The 27,147-nt window shown below is 47.5% G+C and overlaps 1 protein-coding gene across 3 annotated transcripts in view; it reads right to left on the reverse strand.

The window, feature by feature from the left end:
- Window positions 1–27,147, reverse strand: part of ZFR (zinc finger RNA binding protein) — a 691,036-nt gene that overhangs the window by 241,443 nt on the left and 422,446 nt on the right. For all 3 annotated transcript variants that reach the window (XR_015309278.1, XM_086960497.1, XM_086960498.1), the window contains 2 exons: window positions 17,421–17,580; window positions 15,697–15,902 (listed from right to left, as the gene is read on the reverse strand). Coding sequence is in view for 2 of the 3 variants with exons in the window: in XM_086960497.1 (XP_086816623.1) it covers window positions 15,697–15,902; window positions 17,421–17,580 (366 nt within the window). In the remaining variant the exon portion in view is untranslated. The remainder of the gene's footprint in view (window positions 1–15,696; window positions 15,903–17,420; window positions 17,581–27,147) is intronic.

The following is a 27,147-nucleotide window of genomic DNA, read 5'->3' on the forward strand; positions in this document are numbered from 1 at the left end:
CCAGTTTTTGGATTAATATGGACTTTTTTCTGTTTAGGATCTGGTTTAAATAGTTCTTCCTCTTGTATAACCTTCTTCGGCGTCGATTTCTTCGGAGCCGATAGAGGTTGTTTAGTACTTTTTGCCTTATGAGGAGTACTTGAGTCTTTTGGCAATGTTTTCGGTGCCGAATGTTGTTTAACCTTATCTAGGGTCTTCGGTACCGGTGTTATAATTTTTGGCATGGAGACAGGTTTTGCTGGGCCTGTGGCGCTGGAAATTGGCTTCCCCTCCTTGTTTCTTGAACCGGTAGGTTTCGGGGTCGAAGCTTTCGGGTTTGGTACAGTGTTTGTCTTTGGCGCCGATGGTACGGGTGCCGAAGTGTCTTTGTCTTTGGGCGCCGAAGTGTTTATGTTCGGTGCCGACGAATCCTTCGATGCCGAAGGATGTTTTGGTGCCAATGGAGGAGGTGGAACTGGCACATGGTGTCTCTTCGGTGCCGAGGCACCGGAAGGCGTACTGTCTTTCCTCTGAGCCGGGCCCGAAGGCGGGGCGGTAGAGGGTAAATGTCGGTCTCGACTGGGCCCCCTGGGAGGAGTGCTGACTGTTGCCTTCTGTTTGGGTAAAGTCTGTCGTGCAGGGGCAGATGTACTCACGGGTTGTCAAGACGGGATCGAATCGTCCGAATCCTCTGCCCCCGATATTATCTGAAGATCAGGCGAGTCTTCCTCTGCGCCGAGTGGAGCCTCGTCTTCGGAGATATCTTCGATTGGATATTCGTCCTCGGAGACGTCTTCTTCGACGATCTCCTCTTCAAAGATGGCCGCTGGTGCTGATCTTCTCATTTCGTGTCAACGGGCCCTCCGATCTCGAATTGTTTTCTTCGATCAGGCTGTGCAGGTCGACTCGTCGCGTTCTGGCGAGAGACAGAGGTTGCAAACCTCGTGATGGTCGCTATGAGGGAATTTTGCTCGACATACTGGCATCTCTTGAATGGAGTTCTTTCCATGAGGCGTAGGCCGCACGGGGCCGATGGGCCCAACGGCCCGCGTTGACGCACCGGAATGTAGCTGGTGATGTCGAAAGTATATTCGATGTCGAAAGAAGTTTATTTGGAGTTTCTCGCTTCGAAATAGCAGAAAAAGTCTTTTCTAGCCGGAGCGGAAAACTTTCATCCGAACCCAGTGGCGGAAAAAAACAATCTGAAGATGGAGTCGATGACCATGCGCTGTATTGTCCAAGGGAGGAGTCACCTATCTCGTGACTACAAAAGACTTCTTCCAAAAAGACAACAACAACCTGCAATCATCCAAGCCCAACACCAGGTGGCGATCTATTGCTAAATGTAGGATCTGCAGCTCATATGCCTCGAACATATATATAGATTCACTGAAAAAACCATAGGTTTCAGGCCTTATATAGTAAGGAATTAGCATTTAAAAAACCATTGAAATTGCTCCTATATAGTTAGTTGTACTAACTATATTTCGCGCACCCGCAATTCACTGCTGATGTCACATATGAAATGCGTTACTTACCTGTAACAGCAGTTATCCAGTATTGGTGTCTTTCATAGATTCACATGCCTGAATCATTCCCCGTCGCTGAGACGGGAGCCTCCGGGGTTAATGGTACCAATTTTTGCGGGGATAAGGGTTTCGCCGCCTTACTGATGTTAGGGTCGTGGACCTGGGATATCTTTGTCGAAGGTGTGGTTCTTGAACTTGACTTCGACTGTTTAGGAGACGAACTTGACTTCGATGGCTTGGGTGAAGAGCCTTCGGTATGAGGTGTTTTCGGCGAAGGCGTACCTGAAGATTTAGACCTCTTAGGTGACGAAGAGGCGGCCTTCGTATTGGATGAAGGTTTCAGAGGAATGGTCGAGGAGACCGGTGCGCCTGAGGACGCAGTGGTGGTCGTCGTGGTCGCCGTGGAGGGCGATGAGGCCGTAGTAGTCGACACAGTGGTCGTGACTGAGGTGGTCCGCTTAGTAGATGGAGCGGGCTTCTTGAACCTCTGGCCATCCTTAACAGACACGGAGGAGGTGGTGGAGCGTGCCTCCGAAGGCTTCCTGTGCGCCTTCTTAGGAGGAGTGTCTGTCTCTCCAGGGGACTGCACCCTGGGTCTCTTCTTGGAGACTTTGGAGGTCGCGGAGACACTACCCTCGGAAGATTCCAGAGTGTCTCGGACCTTAAGCCTGTCGAGCCATTCGCGAAGGCGAGTTTCCCTTTCCTTAACCGTCTTCTTTGGGAAGGCTCTACACACCCTACACTTGTCAGTGACGTGGTCAGGGTACAGGCAATATAAGCACAGGTCGTGCTTGTCCTCCGCTTGAATCCGCTGCTTGCCGCAGGAGGAGCAGGCCCTCAGGAGGGCTTTCTTCTGTGAGTCCGCCATGGACGAAGTTTTCTTATTAGATTCCGACATGTAGTCGATGCTAGGATGAAATCCTTTTCGTACAAAGTGAACTTCGGTGAAGTTTGAGACTTCGAATTTTGGAAACCTGAAGAGCTCAGGTTGGAGACTCCCTAGCACAACGTGCGGTAGAAAAATCTGAGGGACGGAGGCTCCTCCCGGGAAGGTTCTAGAAGGAGGTCGGAGCTGATTGGCTAACGATGAGAGTTCGGTCCTTTTACATAAGGACGTGGAAAGGCCCCAAAAGGGGAGGCCCTTAGGCCTATATTCTCTATGTATGTCCTTAGGACATTACTTTTTTATGTACCGGAGGCTCCCGTCTCAGCGACGGGGAATGATTCAGGCATGTGAATCTATGAAAGACACCCAAATACTGGATAATAGATCATTCATGACATGGTCAGTGACATCACTGATGACACTGCCCTGCGACTGTGGGTGTTGGTGTGGGAACCTGGCGGCAAAGCTTCGGCATTTGGCGTTCTCCTTTGTGGCGAACAGGTCTATGTCTGGATGACCTCACTGCTGGAAGTACGGGTGGAGTACTGATGGATGTATCTCCCACTCGTGCATTTGGTGGCTGTACCTGCTGAGCAGGTCCGCCCTCTGATTGTCCTTGCCTGGGAGGTGTTCCGCCATGAGGAAGATGTTCCTCTGAATGGACCACTTCCACATGCTCTGAGCCAGATGAGACAACTGTGGAGAGTGTGTTCCTCCCTGTTGCTGAATGTAGTACATGGCTGTCATGTTGTCCGTTCGGATCAACACGACCTTGTTGCACAGATGTACCTTGAATGCTTTCATCGCCATGAAGATAGCCATCAGCTCTAGAAGGTTGAGGTGCATCTTAAGATGGCAGCCGAATAGGAGCTCTCTGTTAGAGCTCTGGCGCTGGGGATCCAGTTCTTTGGTTTTATCCCTGTCAGCTCCGAGCTGCACCATCTTGCTACGCAAAAGTAACTGGAGCAAGTAACAGGATCTAAACAAGTAACTTCCTTACCTGCTGGATGAAACCTGCTGAGGATCCCCGACCTGACTGGAGACTGAGGACTGAGCCACTCCCGCCTTCCTCCTCGGACCTTGGGCTCCCCGCTGACCAACTTGCGGAGCTCGATACGGATGCCTGCTGCCTGGAGCCGGCTGTGGACGACTGGTGTGCCTGGCAAGGTCGGTGGTTGCCTGCGGGACATCGCTGAAGTAGACCTGGAGTGCTGGCGCCTGGAGTGCGACGGACACGTCGTTGCGGAGTGGTGCTGCCCGTCTGTGGCTGCTGCCGGGACCCCCAGTGTCCTGCTCGCGCTGGGAGCTGTGCGCCCTGTCTCGTCCGCTGGGCTCTGCGCCTTGCTGTCCGCTCCGGTCTGTCTCCTGCGCCTCACGACGACGTCGGAAGAGGTGGGCACCCGGCGGTTATGGAGGCAGAAGTGGTGTGGGACGTGGAGGGCTTACCCGCCTGGCTGATCGCGGCGGGCTGAGTCCAGCGCATCCTGCCCTGCCTGGTAAGCTGTGTGCCTGGCTGCTCGTCCTCCGCTTGCAGCCACCGTCGGGACACTGAAGGAAGCTGGTGCCTTGCTGCCGGGGGGCACGTCGTCCCCCCCCCCCAAGACCCAAGACAAGACTCCCCAAGCACTTATAGCGCCAACAACATCGCGGAGGGCTGAGTCCAGCGCATCCTGCCCTGCCTGGTGAGCTGTGTGCCTGGCTGCTCGTCCTCCGCCTGCAGCCATAGTCGGGACACTGGAGGAAGCTGGTGCCCTGCTGTCGGGGGGCTCGCCGTTCCCCCCACCCCCCCCAAGACCCAAGACAAGACTCCCCAAGCACTTATAGCGCCAACAACAGCGCTGCAGCATGGGACGTTTGCTTTGAGCCAGGGATTACTGTCCCATCTGCCCTGAGGTGCCACCACTTGCAGCAGTGAGAGGGGTAGGACAAGACTCTCCAAAAGCTTATAGCACCAACGACAGCCCAGCAGCACAGACATTCTCTTTGAGCCAGGAATTACCTGTCCCATCTGCCCTTCAGCCCGGAGGTACCGCCACGGTTAAAGCCATTAGTGACATTGCAAAGATTTCCTAAGTACCAGTACCCTCCCCCCCTTTTGTTTCCCACCCCCAGCGGTATCGTGCCTCACAATTAAAAATACACAAGAGCAGAGGCGGCCCCCTTCGGCTCGGAGGTGAGCTTGTCGATCTGGGCGCCACTGCCACCGTGACCCGGGGAGCAGAGCTGCAAACGCATGCAAAAGCTGCAAAAGATAGTCTTTGCCCCTGAGGCTGGGACTACAGAGCACAGACTGAAGCGAAGGCTGCAAAAGGTATTTACTTTGCCCCACTCGTTTTTGCTGGAAAGGTACTTAATTTGCCCCACTCATTTTTTGATTTAAAAAAACCTCTTGCTTTGAAAAGAAAAAAAAAACTCTTTTGCTCAAAATGGGCGGGGCCATAAACTGAGCTCTTAATCCCCTCCTGTACCGACGGAACCCACGAGGCCCCTCAGCAGCTCAACTTAAGATAACAAAAAATTGAGATAAGACTCCCCATGGCATGCAAGATCCTGAGCCAGCCGGAATAGAATCTGAAACTGCTCTTCCCTGCTCTGAAAATAGCAACAACTAAAAAAGGACTAATGATTCTATCCCCCCTACTTGGCGGCCATTTTTAGACTACTCTTTCTCTCTTTGGCGGCCATCATGGACTAGTCTTTCTGACTACTCTTGACTATCGGTACCACAGCCTTTACATAGCTTCGTATTTAAATCTTTGTGTGATTAAGTGTCTGCCTTCTACTGAAGTATTATATTACTACTGGTATTTGTACACTTTATGTAACCTACACCCATTTTCACTTTTCCTCACCGACAGTGCACTGATTGCTACCTCATATTCTACCAGTTGCTCACTAGTGTCATATTTGTTTATTGCAGTCATTTGTTTATTGCAGTCATTTGTTTGCACCTATATTGGATCCAGTAATTCATCAGTATTTTATTCCTATTTGTATACTGTATATGTTGTAAGCTGCACCCACCTCACTTTTATCCCTATTAATCACTGATCGCTACCTCATCTATTTGGTTCAGTCTTGTAAGCTGCGGCCATCTCACTTTTATCACCATGATGCACTGATTACTAACTCATTCATTTCGTTTAGTCTTGTAAACTGCACACATTCACTTACTATTCCTGGATTACACCGATGCTACCTCTTACATTCTGATGTGTCAATTTGGCTCCACTTAACTGATTGCTACCTCTCATTTATTGTACATTTGGTAAGCTGCACCTACGCACTGTTTGTTCCTGGACTGCACCGATTGCTACCTCTTATTTTCTTTTTGCCTACTTTTTTGCCTACTTCTGGCCACTCACTAGTGCCACTCCTGTGCTTTGTAACCAACAGTTGACAGTTGCTCTTTGCATATGTGTCTTATTCTCGTTCTTCCTCCCACACCCACCGCTACAGCCATCCTAACATGGATCTCATCGGCAAGCACACATAGAATCAACTACCCTTCCTCTCTCTCACCAAAAAAGCCGCTAAACGCTTTAAACACAACTTCATGAGGTCGCACCCTGAACCCCCCTTTGCCGACACCTACTTCTCACCGGGCAATGGAGCCCTGAAAACTGATATCATCTTCCACACCTCACGCAGAGCTCAATGGAGAAAAGCGTTCCTAACCCTACTCACCGTCTCCACCACCAGGAAAACCGCTCATGGCCTAACTCTCTCCATCACACCATCCCAACTCTTCCCAGGCAGAACCACCATCACTATATACAATAACGGGATTGTCCTAATTCAAGCGACAGACAGGAACCTGGAACTACTTGACAACCTGTTCCCCACTCTCAAAGAGCACCTTTCCAACCCTCGGACTTACACGCATATCACCTCCTGTCCTACCTCCCTGACGTCACAGCACCCACCCTTAACTCTCCTAACCCAGATCGGCACCAGAACCACACTCACCTCACCTTCACACCCAGCAGCGCAATTACTCACCTGTTGCAGCTACCCCTCCCCCACCCTCAATCACAGACACAGATCTCGCCTCCTCATACACCACCCGCTCCCCCATTCCCCCTACCAACCCTCGTACCTCCGCTCATCTTCCCATATCCCCCCCACACTTTGCACTCCCGTCCCATCCTCCACACCAATCCTCTCAGAACACCCCTCCTCCCCCAACGGCACCCCACACAACATGACTCTCTCCGCCTATCTCCCCCCCCACACTTAGCACTCCCCTCATGCCTAGCCTTCACCCCTCCTTCAACTTCTCACCCCCCTCGCTCACACCCCACTATCACACCTCCTCCCCCAAAACAGCCAGCCTACACATCGCCCCCATTTACCCGTTCCCCCCTTGCACTGATGCCACTCCCAATATCGCCAACACCAACCCTAACACCTATCCTCTCGCTAACATATCCAACCCCCTCACCAGCTCCACCTCTCCACCCCGATCCCCCCGTCTCCAGCAACCTATTCGCCTGTTCACCGCCAGTACCCCCCCCCCCCCAACCCCGCGCCCATCACCACGCTGGACATGATTATGTCCACCCTCCTCCAAATGAAAGAAGAACTACACTCCATCAAAGAGTTGCTCATCACATACCCCAGACACCCTCATCCCACCACCACCCTTACACCTAATAACACCTCCCCCTCACCTCCTTCTCGCCCTACCACACAACACTTCACACACAGGACCTCTATCCCCCCTCGCAATACCACCAATCGAAATAACAATCGCAATCACATTACCACCAAGCGTAATATTCCCACTACACCTAACACTTCCTCATCACCGCCTACTCGCCTTACCACACAACTCTCCCCACACTGGACCTCTACCCCCTATCGCAATACCACCAATCACCCCAGACGCACTACCAATACGATCTCAGACCATGACGTACACACCCTTCTCCGCTCTTACGTCCCGGCTCCCCAAAATCGCCTAGGCTCCATGTCCATCCCAACGATTATCTCTAACCCCCTCAGGCACCAAAAGGATAACAGAGGCGCCGTCCCCAACAAACTCACTAACGTACCCCTCACTATAGAACCCTCCTCCACCCTTTGCACCCCTAGCCTTAAATGCATACTTCTCAACTGCAGATCGGCCCAAAGACATTCCGCGGAGGTCGCCGACCTCATCATGTCTATGGATCCGGATCTAGCCATTCTAACTGAAACATGGCTGTCTGATTCCTCTACACCTATCTTGGATATCCTAGTTCCCCCCAACTACTGTATCATTAGACTTGACAGGGCCAAAAAGACTGGCGGTGGAATTGCCTGTATCTACAGAAGCAACCTCTCAGTCTCTAAAGCGTCCGCCCCCTCTCTTACTTCCTGTGAATACCTCTGCCTTGATGTCATCAGCGAAAGCAAACCGGTATGCTCACTACACATTATATACCACCCACCTGGGGACAAGATCTCCTTCTCCCAACAACTCATGGATACAATATCAGCCAACGCGGGACGGCAGAACACCGAAATTTTCCTTGGCGACTACAATCTCCACTGGAATGACAGCAGTGACACAGTGGTAAACAGCCTCAAAAGCTTCCTCAACGCACTTGATCTCACCCAAATATGCAATAGCCCGACCCATGAGAGAGGTTCTACCCTCGACCTCATCATATCCAAAGAGGACGCTATTCAACTTGAGTCAATCCAACCTTGTGACTGGTCAGATCATCATATTGTCTCCTTCCTCATCAATGAAAAACTTAAATTTAACCCTGTTCAACCCTCTAAGCCCAAAGTGTGGAAAAGAGACTTGAAGAAACTCAACCCAAACTCCTTACCGCCTAACAGCCGCAATCGACTACTCCCTCCTCCCGGCGCTACGGACGTTCAACTACTGACTGACCACTATCTCAATGCTATGTCCACAATAATCAATGAGGCTGCACCCATGCAACTGAAAAGAGTTTCGTCCAAGATTTCCAACCCATGGTATGACGGGAGCCTCAATGAGGATAGACGGGCCATGCGATTGGCAGAGCGCACTTGGAGGTCAGCCCCTTCTGCAGTGCACCTAAAAAGATTGAAGAAACAGAGAAACGCCTACTTCAGGAAAATAAAACGTTCAAAAAGATTTCTTCAGCCTCCAGCTCGCCCAAGCAAAAAACCGCCCAAGAAAATTATTTGACTTAATCAGAACACAATCCAAAGAACAACCCCGGACACTCAGCACCATGGGCGTTACACCTTCCTGTGAAGACTTCTCTGCTTTCTTTATCCAAAAAACTGACAACATAAGAAGCGATCTCCTCAATGACGCAATCCTTTACTCCAACCCCCAACACACAGCTATGCCTGAACCAAAGAACAATGCTACATGGTCATCCTTTGGCACCTACTCCGAAGAAGAAATTGGCAGATTGCTCAGCACCCTGAAACCATCCAATCACCTCACTGACCCCCTTCCTGCTAACGCTGTAAAAGACTTTACCCCTTTGCTCCTCCCACTCTGGACTAAGATCATCAATAGCTCTCTTCAACAAGGATCCATCCCTTACGCCCTCAAAGTCGGGCAAGTCACACCGCTACTAAAAAAACCAACAGCAGACCCCACTGATCTAAACAATTACCGCCCTATCACAAATATTCCCACCCTCGCTAAACTGTTGGAGAAATGCGTACAGCTACAACTGACTAAACACATAGAGGCGTTTGATCTCCTCAACGCCCATCAGTCAGGCTTCCGAGCAGGGCACAGTACCGAAACTGCCATGACTCACATAGTGGACGACGCCCTCCAAATCCTAGACCAAAACGATACCTGCCTCCTCATCCTTCTGGATCTCTCCTCAGCATTCGATACAGTCAAACATGAGAACTTACTCGAACTGTTAAACACAAGAATGGGCATTTCTGGGACTGTTCTCAAGTGGTTCACCTCCTTTCTACACAACCGGTCACAAAGATTCAAAAGTAACAACCTTGTCCCCTCCGGTACCTGTATCGCTAGGCGTCCCTCAAGGATCCTCCCTCTCCCCAACACTGTTCAACCTAGTTATGGAACCTCTCACTACTTTGCTACAGACATCAAATGCTCACTTTCACATGTATGCCGACGACACCCAACTTTATCTCAAAATACAATCTCCCAAGGACATCATGCTTCTGAACACCACGATCAGAAACACCCAATCCTGGCTTGCCGAGAATCACCTCAAACTCAATGCGCTGAAGACTGAGTTCCTCCTGATCTCACCTCCCGCAAAAATCTCTACGGCCCAAACATGGCTTAAACACTTAACGGCTCTAAATGTACAACCTACCGTCGTAGACTCGGCAAAATCTCTAGGCATAACACTCGATGCCAATCTCGACATGCAGCAGCACATCAGCAAGGCAACCAAAGGAGCGAACTTCCAAATCAATACCTTGAGAAAACTTAAACCCTTCCTTCCAGCCAAAGACTTCCAAACTGCAGTACAATCTATAGTCATCCCGCACATAGAATATGGTAGCACCGCCCTCTGCGGGCTCCCCCTAACTACAACGGCACCCCTAAGAGCGTCCCTTAACGCTGCAGCGAGACTCATCACTGGTTCAAAAAAACTCGCATATTTCCCCTGACTTTAAATCCCTGAACTGGCTACCTTTTGAAGCCAGAATTCATCTGTAAATCGCCTGCATGACACACAAGGCTGTACACATGAACTCACCCGCCTACCTCACTCAAAAGCTGACAATTTCGGGGGGCTCTAGAACTACTAGAAGCACAAACAATCTTCTACTGAAGCCTCGAAGATTTCGGAAGGAAAAAACCTATAAACGCTCCTTTTCAGGAATGGCACCCAGGATCTGGAACTCCCTCCCACCTGAAACCAGGCTCATCTCCTCCAACAAACTTTTTAAGAAAGAAGTAAAAGCGTTCCTCATGGCTAAACACACATGATCTATTATTCTGTATCTCTCATGAATCTGCTCTGTAAGGCCTGCCTGACCACCTTGGTCTTTATGTATTACTTGTATTATCGACTTACTTGATTGTTTACGTTCCATCTTTATATATTGTTATATTGTTGACGCACCTGCCTGACTTTGCACACTGTACCTACACCACCTCAACGATCCCTACTCTTGTACTACTGATGCACCTATGTGACTAAACATCCTGCACTCACCCACCTCGACTATGCCCTCCTTAACGCTATCTCCCAAAAATGTTAAACACGCTTAAGCAAGTATATGCTCCTTATTTTTGTACTTTATATTATTGGCACAACTGTTTGACTATGCACCTTGTACCGACACTACCTCACCTGTGACCTACCTCATGTTTTTTTGACCTACCTATGTAACTATGTAACTACTATGTAACTACCTAACTACCTCAACTATTACATTGTATTACTCTATCACCCCCGTATCTTGTAAAGCGCTCTGATATCTGCAAAGATCTTGTTCGCGCTATATAAAACTTTCAAAATAAATAAATAAATCTTCCTTTGCTGCGTAGTCCATAGTCCCTGCACTGTGTAGTGGAGTACATGAGCTCCCCAACCCTGGAGAGATGCGTCCGTTGTCAGAATGATCTGTGGCACAGGCTCCTGGAACGGTCGTCCCTTGCAAAGGTTTTGTGAATTCCACCAATGCAGAGAGTTGTATGCACGACCTGTCACCAACACTAGGTCTTTCAACTGTCCGTGAGCCTGATTCCACTGACGTGCTAAGCACTCCTGAAGCGGACGCATATGTAGTCTTGCGTGCGGGACTATGAAGATGCAGGAAGCCATCATGCCTATCAACTGCACGAACACTCGTGCCTGAAGCGAGTGTTGAGGTCTGAATTTCCGTATCAGCAATTGCATGCTGTTGATCCTCACTGAATTTGGCTGTGCTTTGGCTGCCAGAGTGTCTATCGTCGCGCCCAGATACTGCCGTATGTGGCCGGGCTGCAGGTGGGGCTTTGGGTAATTCAGTGAGAATCCCAGATCGTGAATGGTGTGGGACATGTGGGCGGCACACTGCTGGGCCGACTTTGCCTGGATAAGCCAGTCGTCCAGATAAGGATAGACGTGAATGTTCTGTCTCCGTAGGTGTGCAGCCACTGTCGCCAGGCACTTTGTAAACACCCTGGGTGCCGTCGTTACTCCGAAAGGGAGGACCTTGAATTGGTAATGCTGATTTTGAATGGTGAATCTGAGGTATTTTCTGTGTGACGGGTGTAGCGGAATATGAAAGTATGCATCCTTCAGATCCAATGTTGCGAGGAAATCTCCCTGACTCAGCAACGGTAGAAACTGCTGCAATGTTAGCACGTGAAAGTGTTCCGATAGAATGTACCGATTGAGGGGTCTGAGGGACCCGTCCTTTTTTGGGATCAAGAAGTACAGTGAGTACACTCCTGTGCCTCTTTCTTCCACAGGTACAAGCTCGATTGCTCCTTTTTGCAGCATGATGAGTACCTCCTGCTGCAATAAGTGCAAATGCTCTGTGGACATAGGACGGTGTCTTGGGGGTATGTTGGGTGGAGTGGATGTTAACTCCAGACAATAACCGTACTGGATAAGCTTGGTGACCCACCTGTCTGTGGTGATGGACTTCCAGACCGGCAGGAACTGTTGGAGTCTCCCCCGACCGGTGTTGTATGGTCGGGGGCAGTGACAAGGCGTCACTGTTTGTTAGTGGCGGAGGACCTGGAGCTGTTGTTTCCACAACCTCTGCCTTTGGCGCTGTTTCCACGATAGCCACCTCTACTTTGTTTGGCGTATGTGGTTTGCGCGCCACCTTTATTGTACTGTGTTTGCTGGGACAGCTGGCCTCTGGAAACACCTCTATTGCTTGAGCGACGAAAAGAACCACCCCTGAACTGCTGTGACTGGAGAGCCCCCATAGACTTCACAGTTTCAGTGTCCTTCTTGATCTTCTCCAAGGTGGTGTCCACCTCTGGGCCAAATAAATGATCAGGGTTTACTGGCTGATTTAGAATGGTGGTCTGTATCTCTGGCTTGAACCCGGAGATTCTGAGCCAGGCATGCCGTCTCAACAGGACACTTGTGTTAACGGCTCTGGCCGCAGTGTCTGCTGCGCCCAGTGCACATTTGATATGAGCTTCCCTTCCTGAATAAGCATCTCTGCTGCCTCCTTATATTCATCTGGTAGGTGTTGTAACAGGGTCTCCAGTGTGTCGTAATGGGCCCTGTCATACCTGGCTAAGAGTGCCTGAGTGTTTGAAATGTACCAGATGTTGGCGCCAGATGTTGGCCGCTTGAGCTGCCACCCTTTTCCCTGATGCCTCTAACACCTTAGATTCTTTATCCGGGGGAGGAGCATCACCCGTTGTTTGTGAGTTAGCCCTCTTCTAGGCATTAGAAACAACGAGAGTCCAACGGCAAATGTCCCTTAATGTAGGTAGGGTCCCCAGGCAACGGTTTGTATTTCTTTTCAATCCTGGGGTTTATAACCCTGGCCCTTGTAGGTTCCTTGAATATCTCCCCAGCATGTTTCAAGACACCCTTCAGCATAGGCAGAGTTTTGACAGTCCTCTCTGAGGTGGAAAAGGTGTCCAACAGAAAATCCACTTCAATAGGGTCAGCATGGAGCTGGACATCAAGGTTCTTGGCTGCACTTTCAATAAGCGCATTAAACGCCGCTGAATCCTCAGTAGGCGATGTTTTTACAGCATACACTCGAGTGTCCGGGGCAGTGTGTGGATCCCCTGGGTCAGCAGCATCTGCCCAGGGTTCATTATGATCTTCTGGATCTGTGTCCACAGGATAGTTGTACTCCTCATCATCATCACCTTCCCCTGTTTCCACATCCTAATAAGTGGGCAAGACATCCTGGCCACGTGGAGATATATGTTCCACAAGAACGGGTGCAGTAGCAGAATCCCTTTTCTTTTTCAATGGGATTCTATACGACTCCATGGGATGTTCTGGGGTGATCTTTCGTTTATAAACAGAAAGTCTGCCTGTTTCGGCATCGATGAACTGTTCCTGTTGCTCTTCAAGAGAGGGTAGTCGATGCCTAGTGGCCGGTACCACAGTTGTGGGCTTCAGCCCCGTTGACACCTGCTTGGCCGTCGAGACGGCCATTTTAGGGACGAAGGCCTTCGGTACCACTTTCGGCGGCAGCGTGAAGTGGATGGGCGCCGACGTCTTCTGAGGTTTATCGGCAGGCTTTGGAGGTGGAGTATCCTTTGGCCCGACCGTCGAAGCCTTGTCCTGGATTAGCTTCAACGATTCCGACCCCTGCTTCGAGAAGGAGGCGGACGGCTGCGTCGACTCGACAGAGCCCTTCGGGCCACCGCCTGGCGTGGACTCGAGGGTTGTACCACTTTAAGCCTTGTCGGTCGATGCAGAGGCTCGAGAACCTTCTGAGCTCAGAGTCCTTTGTCAGTGTCGACGGTCTTCGGCGCCGATTTTTTTGGTTCGACGACCTTGACCGGTGCTTTCGGAGCGGCAGTCTTCGACTCGATGCCCTTCAGCGGCCTCTTTGGGTCGATAACAACTTTATGCTTCGTCGGAGCCGATAGTTCCGAGGACTTCAACCAGACCAAAGCAAGACGCACTTTTGGTTTTGATTTCTCCTCTTGTGCTTTGGGTTGCGTAGACACCGAAGCTTTCTCTTTCGGTTTCGATTTCGCAACTTGCGGCTCCTTAGAAATGTCCGAAGCCGAGCCCGAGGGGCGGGGTTGTAGAACCCAGTGGAAGATCTTGGGTAAGGCCATGTGGCGATCCCTCGACCTGAGCCTTATGAAGTGTCTCGGCCCCAGTATCAGTTTGTAGGCCTAGCTCTTCGCTTGAGCCATCTTCCATGGCCCCAAAGGCCCCATTGTCGTCTCCTACCTCGTCGACAACGTCTTCCGCATCGAGCATCTCAATATCAGCGTCGTAGCTGGAGTCGATCTCCGATGCGGGATCCAACAGGTTCTCTCGAACCTCTCGCTCTGCTTCTTCATCATCCCCGGCATCGAAGATGTTCACTGGGTCAGGTGCAGTCTGCTGGGTTTCCTTGCGCGCCGAAGTCGAATCGTCTTCTTGGATCGGAAACGGGAACAAGCATACAGCTGGCTTAATCGTGATCCGGCGACAGGCACTTGTTGCACACCGGGTGGACATCGATGTGGGGATATTTCGAGTTGCACACGGGACATCTCTTGAACGGGCTCCGTTCCATGATGGTCGTCGATAAGGCCTCTGGCGTCGACCGGGCCTTCAGTGCTGAAAAGCCACACGGCTCTTCTGGATGTCCGGCTCGGAAACTGAGCAGGAACAGAACTGGGCACCGATCGCAAGACAATACCGACGGTAAACTAAAGGCCTTTTGGCCAAGAGAAAGTTTTATATCGATTCCGAACTTGAGTGAACCAATATGCATCCGAACCCAATGGCGGAAAAAAACAATCTGGGGATGGAGTCGATGCCCATGCGCACTGTAGTCCAGGGGAGGAGCCACCTATCTCATGATACTTCGAAGACTCTTCCAGGACAACAATATGCAATCATCCGGACCCAACACTAGGCGGCGATCTATGCACAGATATGAACTCAGCAGCCCACATGCCTCGAACACAGATATATATATATATATATATATATATATATATATATATATATATATATATATATATATATATATATATATATATACATACACACACTATTAATACCAATATAAACAAACGGTTGTACTTTCCTGACAGTAAATCCAGAAAAGGTCCTATAGAGAGAGAAAGCGGAGCAGAGCTTAGAGGAGACTCCCTTAGCACAACATGCAGTAAAGAATCTGAGGTGCTGACCTCTCTGGAGGATTCTAGAGGGTGACTGATGCGGATTGGTTGGGAAAAAACTTTGGTTCTTCTTTAACAATGACCATGATAAGTTAATAAACTAAGAGGCCTAAGCCTTCCCAGTCTATACCGGTCAGTGTACTATTACTTCTACCAAGTCTATTACTACTATTATAAGTACCAGGTACTTCCATCATGACAACGGGGAATGATTCAAGCATTTGTAACTATGAAAGTTCCAATACTGGAGTAATGTAAAGTTTACTGTAGGAAAACATGCTGTTGAGAAAGGGGACAGCTTTTCCAAACCATGGGCTTCATTCCAGCAATCAATTTTACTGTTTAAGAAAAAGATTTGCAGAGCAGAAATTGTATTAACTGGCTGAAACTGAGGATAGTTGTAGATTTCAAAGGTAAAAACATCAGTCTCTAGTAATTATGCTTAAATACTACAGTCAAAACATACTAATTATGGCAGAGCAGTGAATGCTTGTGAAGCAAACATTTATGGGGAAAATAATTCCCCGACCAACCTGTCTTTGATGAGATCTTTCTTCTCGTCACTTTCCTTGATTTTGTTTTTTTCTTGCTCAGTCATAGAATCTGAAACAAGTTTCAGAGCACGTTCCGTTATTGAAACAATTTTTTGGACTGCTTGAAGCTCATCTTCAGTGGGATAGATGGCGGCATGTTTTGTCATCACATAGCGGTCATCAGATGAATCAGGACGGCGGAGAGGCTACAAAAATAAAAGTACAGCGTAGTCAATCTTGACAGAAGAAATGTCAATGTTTATGTAGATCATATGAATAAAGGTTGTCTTCAAAGGTCCGTAAATTCTATTAAATCTATAAATACAATTTTAACAAGAAATAAGAGAATTCTATTAAATAACAAATTACTTTGCAAATATACCTTTATACCATGATTTAGTCATGCAAAAGCAGGTGACTGAAGTGCAAAAGGTAATTTTTAGAATCAACCATGTTGAAATTCGGTTTGCATTTGCTTTATTTTGTGTTCGTTACTTAGTATGACAACAAAAAAAGAAATGTAGATCAATAAACACTGTCATTCCAATGACACTTCAACAATGACTTTCCATCCTCTTTACCCGCCACCATACCAAAACACCACTGCTTACTGTCATGTTGACTTGAATATAGGGCAATGTAATACAGCTATAGGAAGGTTGACTAAGTGATGGGTGTGCACCAAAACGGGACTGATAGTGTCCGAAACATTTACCTATCGACATACCATACACAGAAATCCTTCCAGCAGTATTTTTGCTCATCTCTACAATTAAATATGACCAACCATGTACAAAACAATCTTAGCCCAGCAACACATGCACCGTTTAGCCACAAACATAATAGAGATCTCAAATGCATTGCGTTTGAGCAAACTAGCTTAGGCCAAAAAACACTCCTTGGAAGCAAAAGCAGACTTATTTGGATACCATTTGCATCCTTCGATACTGGCACAAAAGAGGTGAAAAAATTAGAAACCAACAATAACCAACGCAATATTCGGTCATGAACAAGCACTGGCTCAAACATTTAGATCTATCACTTCCTAGTATTTAACACAGCCCAACAAGAAGTGAGCCCTAAACAGCTTCACTGGATCAAAGGGGGCGACAAAACAGATGTTTGTGAGGAATGTTCGATAAAAGGGAGGTTATTGTTGATTTGGAGCTTACAGGTACTGCAGAAAAGGTTCAGAGAAACCTATGAAAGGTACTGTGATGATCTGCCTTAGTGGAATGTGTTCCATTCCCTTTCTGTGATCAAGAATGAAGTCATTATTGTATAGAGCAAAAGAAATACAAGATAAAATAAAAAAAATTACTTTGTTTCATAGGAAGTTGTGTAGATAAAGGTTGATTCCGGCACCACGGAATTTCCGTTACTTAATCAACTTTGCAATAGCCCTACCATCACAATTCCCTATAATGACAATAAGAGGACTAATAAATTAGATTTGGGTCGCAATGTGTCACTGCTGAAAGATACTGTTAGGATAAGCAGTGTATCAATTTTAAAACCTAGTGTTAGTTTTCCATGACAATATAAAATCTAAACTGCGCCCAAGACTGATGGGCCAGGGTGGCAGACCCATCAAGAAATTATGTTCATCTGTAAAGGATGTTTACATCAATTTTTATTAAAGAACATGCAATGACGAAAAGACTCTTAAAACCAGATGAAAAATGGGAACCCAGATACTTGTCACAGAAAAACAAAAAACTCACTGCTGGTCCTTGTGGTTGAGGTGGTATTCCAGGTCTAACTCCCAACAGACCTGGGGGACCCGGTGGACCATGATGGAATCCTTCAGGCATTCTGCGTCTATCATCCCAGTGATGCTGTTCCTCTTCCATACGCCTCCAGTACATGTCTTCCTCATAGCGCCTAAAAATTTGCAAACTCAGATCAACTCTGACATCATAAACATATTTTAAAAGTGTTTTCTAAACACTCATTCTGTTTTAGTTCATGTAAGACTTGCAGAAAGGAGAGCTATAGAACAAATTCTAGTTTCCGATTACAGGTTTACTCAGTACGTTTATTAATATGAAGTTCATATGGCAAACTATGCTTTTATGCTTATCTAAAACATTTAGTTTTAATATAACCAAATTTGAATTAAAAAACCTTAAAAGGCTATTGGGCTGGTCTATCCTTTCTAATTAACTCCTTCCAAAATAGAAATTTGAAAACAGGAGAACATAAGCAGAAATGTTATAGTAAAAGCAGTGTGTCAATTTAGTAGCTCGCTAGCTCTACTTCTTGCTCTACTCACAAGGCAGGTGGAATGCTCATCTACGGACTATAAAATTGATGGAGAAGGAATAGCTACATTCATTCAATCTGTTTTCCCAATTATACTAATTTTGCACAATGTCACAGTGATATTTCACAGTAAATATGTGTAGAAAGCTGGCTCTGTATAAGATATTGCCACTAGGTGGTTATACTGTGTACCGAGTCCAGGGTTTCCGCAAAAGTGTACAGGGCTCAATGTAAAGCATAAGTGCTCCATTAGTGGTAGTGTGGGTGAGCAGCCTTAGGCCCAACACAGAGGAATGCGAGAAGTCTACTGCACAGTGATCAATAAGGGACACACAACTCAAGGAGGAGATCCAGACCAATTTTAAAAAGGAAAAGGTTACTTAACCAGTAAGCATCTGTGTGAGAAAGTGCCCTCTTTCTTGCATGGTATGCCCCCACTTTTTGCTGAATTGCTGATGTGCTTTGACTGAATGTGCCCTGGGCTCCTGCCAATCAGGTACCCAGGGCCTGTGAAGCCTAAACCCAATTGGCATCTCTGGCCATAGGTAACCCCCTGGTAAATGGTACCACAAGTACCCAGGGCACTGTGACCAGAGAAGGCCCCAAAGGGCTGCAGCACTTATTGTGCTACCCTTAGAGGTCCAGTACCCTGACACACACACACACACACTGCCTTTGCAGGCCGAGTGTCTTGGTGCGGAACAAAGTGAAGAGTCGACATGGAACACATCCCTGTGCAGTGCTGCCATTAAGAGTATATGGTGATGGGAGCTTGTCATCACAAACTCCATGGCGCCATAATGGCTGCACTGAAGACTAAGAAGTTTGGTATCAAACTTCTAAGCACATTAAACCCACACTGATGCCAGTGTGGAATTAAATGTAAAATGCACGACAGAGGGCATCTTCGAGATGCCCCCTGAAACTCGGCCAACTCCCAGTGACCTGATTTGGAGGCTGCCACCACCAGACATGATTCTGGACCCCTGGGTCAAGAGCTTGCCGCTCTCAGGGGCCTGAAACAATACACATCCTGGGACGAGGTGGCAAGCATCCTCCCCAGGATGGGCAGGGTTCAAGAAGTAGAAGCTTTCAAGGCATACCGCGCCTTTGTGAGCCTCTCCAGACCACTTCCTGTACTCAGCAACTGCTCTCCACTGGTTCTACCTCCCACTTTGGGCGGGAGAAACAAAGTGAGGTAGAGAGGTGTGCCCACCTCTGTCAAATCCACCCCTAAGGTGGGGGAGGCGAGGTGAAGCACAACCTCGAGTCCCTGCCATCTTGAGGAAGGGGGGACCCAGCCAACCAGGGACAGGCTCCTGCCCCCTCCCACTGGAGGGTGGCAGAATAGGGGGTTTACCCACCCCAGGGAAGGGACCCATTGGTCCCTGCCCTTTACCCACCTGTAACGCCCTAAATCTACTATTTAGGGGCACCCTGTACCTTCCTTAGATCCTGCATCCACAAGAAAAGAAGGAGAAGAAGGACGAGAAGCCGTGCATCGCTAACAAGAGGACGACGACCACTGACTTGGCCCCAGTCCTACAGGCCTGTCTCTCCTCGAACCTGCTACTGCAAAACCCCGGCGTGTCCTGCCGCCAGCAACCTCAAAAACCCCGGAGTACCTGCCTGCATTCACTTTCCAAGCTGTTTCTCCCTTGAACACCTGACGTGTTTGAACTGCAGCTTCTGGTGCCAGCCCGGAACTGAGAATCCAGCCCACTCTGCACCTGCCGAACCAGGCTAGAGCTACAGTGAAAAACATCACGAGTAGGTCCCCCCGGCGATCCAGACTCGAGATCCAGCGATTCCTGACCTGCCTCTAGACTATGACTGCAGCCTCAATCCAGAGGAGCCCCACTCCCGCGACCAGAGTGGGTAAGAAAATCCGACATCCAAAGGCACCCCTGCACCAGACGCCCCACGGTCTTGTGCGACCAACCCAGCGGTACCTAACCATCCCACTACATCCCCTTACCCCTCGAAGTGTTGGTCACTCCTGGAAGATCTTCGTCCCCGAGCCTGCAGTGTTTCTTTGTCCCGGAGAATCTCCATTGAAATCAACAGGGCACCCGACCTCAAAACAGCACCCAGCGGACTTGGTGCCGCTGAGGGTGCCCCTTTTGTGCTAACTTGGTCCCAAACTTGCCCTGAGCTTAACCCTAGGAGCTTTGCTCCCACAACCCTGTGGCCTGCTTGCCAGCAGCCACCATCCGGAGTCCCCCTATACCCCATGGAATAACATTGGGCCTCAACACTCTGCACCCGGCCACCCTAGTGCCAGTGAGGGTGCAACACTGACCTTGGGAGACCCCCTGAGTCTAACCCCAGAACCCTAACTCAAAAGACGGATTACTTACCTCGAAACCGATAACTAATTTTTCCTCCTAGGATAACATTGACACGTTCTCCCAAAAAGTTTCGAAGTGTCGACTTTTGAAAACTACAAATATTCCTTAAAGATCAGCCGAATAACAAAAACGCATTTTCTCAACTGTTTTCAGGAAATGTCCCAGTGCTGAATCTAAGATTCAGCACAGAGTAAGAAAGAGTATCGATAACATAACTTACTGTTAAGTGAATTTCCTCTCATAGGATAACATTGGTGATTTAATGTGAAAAAGTTCCTAAGTATCAACTTTTTGAAATGCAATAATATACTTTAATAATCGTCCCTTTAACCAAAACGCATTTACTCACCTGTTTTCAGGAAATGCCCCAGGGCTTAATCGAAGATCCAGTCTCGTGTTAGCAAAAGTAATCTGAAAAGTACTTAACTGCATTTTATACTTTGTGGAGAAGTGTGGCTCACTGGTTAGAGGAGGCAGACATGGAAGCAGAGGTCAGCCTGGGACCAGGGTTCAATTCCCGGCTCGGCGGGTCTTGAGTCCTAAAATGTCCATGGACTCGACAATTCTTGCTCCGGTGCCTACTCGATTCACGGGTTCACACTCTGCGACTCTGGGCAATAGCTTGCTTAATCTCCACAACGGCCCCTCGCGGCGGGATGCCTGGCTTTCACCTTGCGGATACCCTGCCGGGGTTATCTCACAGGGGAATACCAGGACGGGTTCCCTAAGCAAGCGCTTAGAGACCGGTTGGTGATTTGCGCTATATAAATTCCTGTACATTTACATTTACTTAAAAGCCCATTCAATTGAATGTACTATACCTGCAATGTGTTGTAAACTGCTTACTTAAAACTGTAACCAAAACCAGTAAAAGTTACATTGCAATTTTGAACTGTGTTCATACAAGTAATTTACAACTGAAAAGTATTTTTATGCTTAACTGTACCAAGCTTGCTTGGTTCTAGAAATAAAACAACTTTTATACGAAACAATTGGCGTAGAGTTCACTTTTTGAGTGTGGGAATTCATTTGCTGACTGAGTGTGTACATCAAATGTTTAATACTATCCTCCGATACTGCCTTACGGCTCAACCAAGCTACCACTTTAGAGAGTACGGTTCTATCTAACTTTAACCTCTGCTAAACCTCTTGAGTCCCTTGGACTCTATACACACCGTACCTCACTTTGGTGTAGTATATATAGAGTCAGTTTCATACGTTGGTGGATCAGCGGGATACAAACTTGCTTTTGTTGGACTCCTTGGTTACCATCTGATCACACAACAGAACTCTTAAATTGACGTTAGAATTCTGATTTTTTAAAATTGGAATTTTTTTTAAACTGCTAAAAGTATGGTCAGGGCCTTGCTTAAGACCCTTCAGAATTTTAGAAAATAAAAGTCACTATAGTCCAGGGTAGTGGGTTTGAACTTTGTTAGAATGTCTCAAAAGGGCCAGCTATTAGTGACAATAACTAACATGCAAGACCTGGTTGAGGAGCTCGACCTCACCCCTTATCTACACTTGTCTTTCAAGGAGATAAGGTCCTTATGTAGACTTAAAAATATACCAATGGGCCAACATCCAACCAAACAAGGGCTCCAGGAGCTCCTGGCTGAGTATGCCAAGGCCCACTAGTCTGAACATGGTGATGACCAGTCAGAGGAGGAAAGGGAGGTTTATCCGGGGGACAATGACCCCCTCCAATCATCCCTAGGGAGGAAATGGTTCTCATACCCTTAACTCCAAGCATCAACCCCTGGGGGCCTAGAATCCACACAGGTGGCTTAGGCTTCAGTGAGGACATTGGGGACAACCCCATTGAGGAGGGCAGCTTTTTAGCAAGGCTCGCCAAAAGATTGGGACTAGAGTCCAGACTCCTGGCTTTAGATAAATAAAGGAAAGAGATGGGGTTAGCACCAATCAATGGTGTAGGGATAAAGAGCAATCTTATGATCCTAAAATCCTAAAGGGATTGTCCCTAAATTTGAGCAGACTGATGACATCACCAAATGGTTCACAGCCTTTGAGAGGGCTTGTGACATGAGAAAGGTGAAGAAATCTCTCTGGGGGGACCTCCTGTGGGAACTGTTCTCTAGTAACTGCAGGGACAGGCTTCTGACCCTCTCTGGGCCAGATGCAGGGTCCTATGACCTCATGAAGAGAACTTTGAGGGATTTGGACTCACCACTGAGGAGTACAGAATTAGATTCAGGGGGGCTCACAAAACCCAAAGCTAGTCCTGGATTGATTTTGTAGACTACTCAGTAAAGACACTGGATGGTTGGTTAACTGGACACAATGTTGCATGGGCATGTGCTGGTGTGTATGCGTTCTGGACTAAAGTGGTGAAGGTGTTAAGGAAAATGCTACTTACCAGTATGCATCTGTTCTTGGCATGTAGAGCTGCAGAGTTGTACACTTAGCATTAGATCGCCACCTGGTGTTGGGCTCGGATGATTGCATGTTGCTGTCTTCATGGAAGAAGTCTTTGTAGTCACGAGATAGGTGACTCCTCCGTTGGACAATAGTGCGCATGGGCATCGGCTCCATCCTTAGATTATTTTTCGCCATGATGGGAAATGATGGAGTTAGTAGAAGTAAAGAAAAAAGATGTTCATGCGTGAGCATCTAAGTAAGATAAAACTGGAACAGATACAAGTCCCGGGGAGGTGGGAGGGCGTGTACAACTCTGCAGCTCTACATGCCAAGAACAGATGCATACTGGTAAGTAGCATTTTCCGCTAGAGGCATATGAGCTGCAGATTGTACACTTAGTATCGATTGAGCAGCAGTGTTTCCCCTAGCGGTGGTCACCTGTATCTATTGCAGTAGTTTGAAAGAGAGTTTTAAGGACAGCTTGGCCTACTGCAGCTTGCTTCTTGTCTTGCACATCCACACAGTAGTGTTTAGTGAATGTGTGTGTTGTAGACTATGTTGCTGCTTTGCATATGTCCTCTAGGGGGATGTTTCCTAAGAAAGCCATAGAGGCTCCTAGTTTGCGTGTTGAGTGCGCTCTAGGAGGAACTGTTAATGTACATTTTGCTTTTTGATAGCATATTTGTACACATTTTACAATCCACCTTGCAATGCCCCCTTTAGAGATGGGGTTGCCTTTATGAGGTGGAGAGAAATACACGAACAGTTGTTTTGTTTTTCGAAAAGATTTAGTCCTATCTATATAGTAGAGAAGAGCTCTTAACATCTAATGTGTGTAGAGCTCTTTCTGCCACAGAGTCTGGGTCTTGGAAAAACACAGGCAACTCTACAGATTGGTTTAAATGAAAAGGACTAATGACTTTTGAAAGGAATTTTGGATTAGTTCTTAGAACCACTTTATTACGGTGTAGTTGTAAAAATGGTTCTTGTATTGTATCTCACTTACTCTCCTAAGGGAAGTGATAGCAATAAGGAAAGCGGTTTTCCACGTGAGGAATTGCAGTTCACATTTATGTAAAGGCTCAAAAGGGGGTCCCCATTAGCCTTGTAAGAACAACGTTTAGGTTCCATACTGGAGAAGGTGGCAACCTGGGTGGTATGATTCTTTTTAATTCTTCCATAAAAGCTTTAATTGCAGGTACTCTGAAAAGAGACATATGTTGTCTGTTTTGTAAATATGCTGCAATTGCTGCAAGGTGCAGGCGTATGGATGAATATGCCAAGTTACACCTTTGTAAATGTAAAAGTAACAAATGATATTCTGGATGGAAGCATCTAGGGAGTCAATTTGGTTATGGTTGCAATACAAATGCAAATCTCTTCCATTTAGCAGCATAACAAGCTCCAGTAGTAGGTCTCCTGGCCTCTTTAATGATATTCATACAGTGTGGTGGTAGGTTAATATAACCAAACTCTAAGACTTCAGGAGCCAGATTGCCAAATTCAGTTGATTTTGGTCTGGATGTTGGATGTCTCCATGGTTCTGCATGAGCAGGGATGGACTCAGTCGTAGCTTTTGATGTGGAACTAGAGATAGTTCTAGCAGTGTGGTGAACCACGGTTGGCATGCCCATGTAGGATCTACTAGGATTAGTTTGAGAGACTGGTGTCTGAACTTGCGCACTACCAATGGCATTAGCGGTAGTGGCGGAAAAGCGTACGCAAATCTGCCACACCAATTCATCCATATCGCATTGCCCTTGGACAGCGTGTGTGGAAACCTGGCGGCGAAGGTATGGGCATTTTGCTGAGGGCTGTGTGCGGCTGTCTACCAACACCAGGTCTCTTAGTTGACCTTGAGCCTGGTTCCACTACTGTGCTAGGCATTCCTGTAACAGACGCATCTGCGGTCTTGCATATGGTACTATGAAGATGCAAGATGCCATCATGCCTATTAGTCTCATGAACACACTGGCTTGCAGAGCTTGTTGCTGTTGAAAGACTGACTAAGGCTTGAATGCTCTGTATCCTTGCTGGACTGGGATACACTAGAGCTGTAGACTTATTTATTGTAGCCCCTAGATACTGATGTATGTGAGAGGGTTGCAGGTGCAACTTGGTGTAGTTGATGGTGAACCCTAAGTCGTGCAACGTTTGAATTGTCTGATGTGTGTGTTGCACACATTGATTGAATGATTTGGCTTTTATGAGCCAATCGTCTAGATAAGGGAAGACATGTATTTGTTGTCTTCTGAGATGCGCTGCTACTACTGTTAGGCACTTTGTGAATACTCGTGGTGCCGTTGTCACTCCGAATGGAAGGACTTTGAACTGATAATGTTGTCTTTCTAGTACAAACCTTAGATACTTCCTGTGAGCAGGATGTATAGGAATGTGGAAGTAGGCGTCCTTTAGGTCTAGTATTGTAAGGAAATCGCATTATTGCAGCAGTGGGAGCACTTGTTGTAAAGTGATCATATGAAAATGATCTGATTGTATGTAATGATTGAGGGGCCTGAGGTTGAGAATTGGTCTTAGTGTCCCGTCCTTTTTGGTAATTAAAAAGTACAGCGAATAAACCCCTGTTCCTTGTTCTTGTAAAGGAACTATTTGTATTGCGTCCTTTTGTAGAAGTGACAGAACGTCTTGTTTGAGCAGAGTAAGGTGTTCTGTAGACATTGGACGCTGCCTGGGTGGTATGTGTGGATGGGTTGCTGTAAGTTCTAGGCAATAACCATACTGGATAATCTGTCGTACCCACGCGTCTGTTGTGATGGAGTTCCAGACAGGCAGGAATTGCGTTAATCTGCCCCCCACAGGAGTGGAATGCTGTTGGGGGAGCAGAGGGAAGTCACTGTTTTGAGGTGGAAGAGGTTCTATTACTGTTGTTACCCCGACCTCTTCCTTTATTGTTGTTACCTCTATATCCTCCTCTAAAATATCCTCCTCTAAAATATCCCTTGCTACAGGATGTTTGTGTGTTAGATTTGAAGGATGTTGTGTTATCTGCACCAGTTAGTTTGGAGCGCCCCTCTATAGAAGGAGCGACAAAAGGAACCTCTAGTTTGTGTGGACTGTAAAGCTCCCATAAATTTGGCAGTGTCTGTATCCTTTTTCATCTTCTCAAGTGCTGTGTCTACTTCTGGACCAAACAATTGGTTTTGATTAAATGGCTGATTTGTAATGGTAGTTTGCACTTCCTGTTTAAATCCTGAAATGCGTAGCCACGCATGTCTTCTAAGTAACACACTGGTATTTACAGCTCTAGATGCAGTATCCGCTACATCTAGTGCGCACTTGATTGAGGCATTAGAAGTAAGCTTGCCTTCCTGTATGAGGTCAGTTGCCTGTGCCTTATATTGGTCCGGTAGATGCTCTAGCAGTTTCTCTAACTGATCATGAGCCCTATCATATCGTGAAAGGAGGGCTTGTGTATTAGCTATGCGCCATATGTTGGTATCTTGCGCAGCTATTCTTTTGCCTGAGGCATCTATGACCTTGGATTCTTTGTCAGGTGGGGTGCCTCACCTGAAGTTTGTGAGTTTGCTCTCTTCCTAGCATTTGACACAACTAGTGAGTCTAATGGTAGTTGTCCTTTAATGTAGGTTGGATCTGCAGGTCCAGGCATGTATTTTTTCTCAATTCTAGGATTTAAAATTCTAGTACGTACAGGGTCTTTAAAAATTTCAGGCGCATGTTTGATGACCCCTTTTATCATAGGAAGAATTTGGACAGATCTCTGTGATTGTTCAAATGTATCTAAGAGAAAATCTTCCTCTGCCTCATCAGAATGCATCGTGACCCCATGGTAAATGGCAGCTCTGTTCAATAGGTGCCCAAAGCCAATGTTATCTTCTGGGGGAGAAGGTTTTGATGGGTATGACTGTGGGTCAGGAATAGCTGGTATATCCTGTGGGTTTGGGTACTCCCAGACTGTGTCATCTGTAGGGTATGGGAAAGGCTAATCTGTGTCTATCCCTCCTCCTAAACTATACTCATTGTCATTTTGAGGTGAGCGTGGTGATAAGAGGAGAATGTGAAGGAGACATTTGAGGTGAATTGTTAAGAGGAGCAGGAGATGAAGGAGAAGGAAGTATAGGTGAAGGGTGCATCGGGGATGTGGCAGAGTCCTTCTTCTTGGCAGGAACCACAGGTGTGGATGTTTTATCTGCCTTCCTTTTCTTGTGAGGTGTAGTGGACACCTGACCTGTTTTTGGGTCAATGTAGATCTTCTTTTGCAGAGAATCTGGCTGGAGAAGTTCTTCTCCTTGTGGAACCTTTGTTGGCGCCGATTTTTTCGGTACCGGACGAGGCTGTTGCTGGTCTTTAGCCTTAGGAGCTGTTACAGTGTCCTTTGGCATAGTTTGACGCCAAAGGTGTTGTTTTCGGTGTCGTAGGCTGTTTCGAGGCCTTGGACGTGTCGGAATCAGGACTTGTCGGTTTCGGCACCGAAGAC

The sequence above is a fragment of the Lissotriton vulgaris genome, chromosome 3_1 (assembly GCF_964263255.1).
Source record: "Lissotriton vulgaris chromosome 3_1, aLisVul1.2, whole genome shotgun sequence".
NCBI classification, from domain to species: Eukaryota; Metazoa; Chordata; class Amphibia; order Caudata; family Salamandridae; genus Lissotriton; species Lissotriton vulgaris.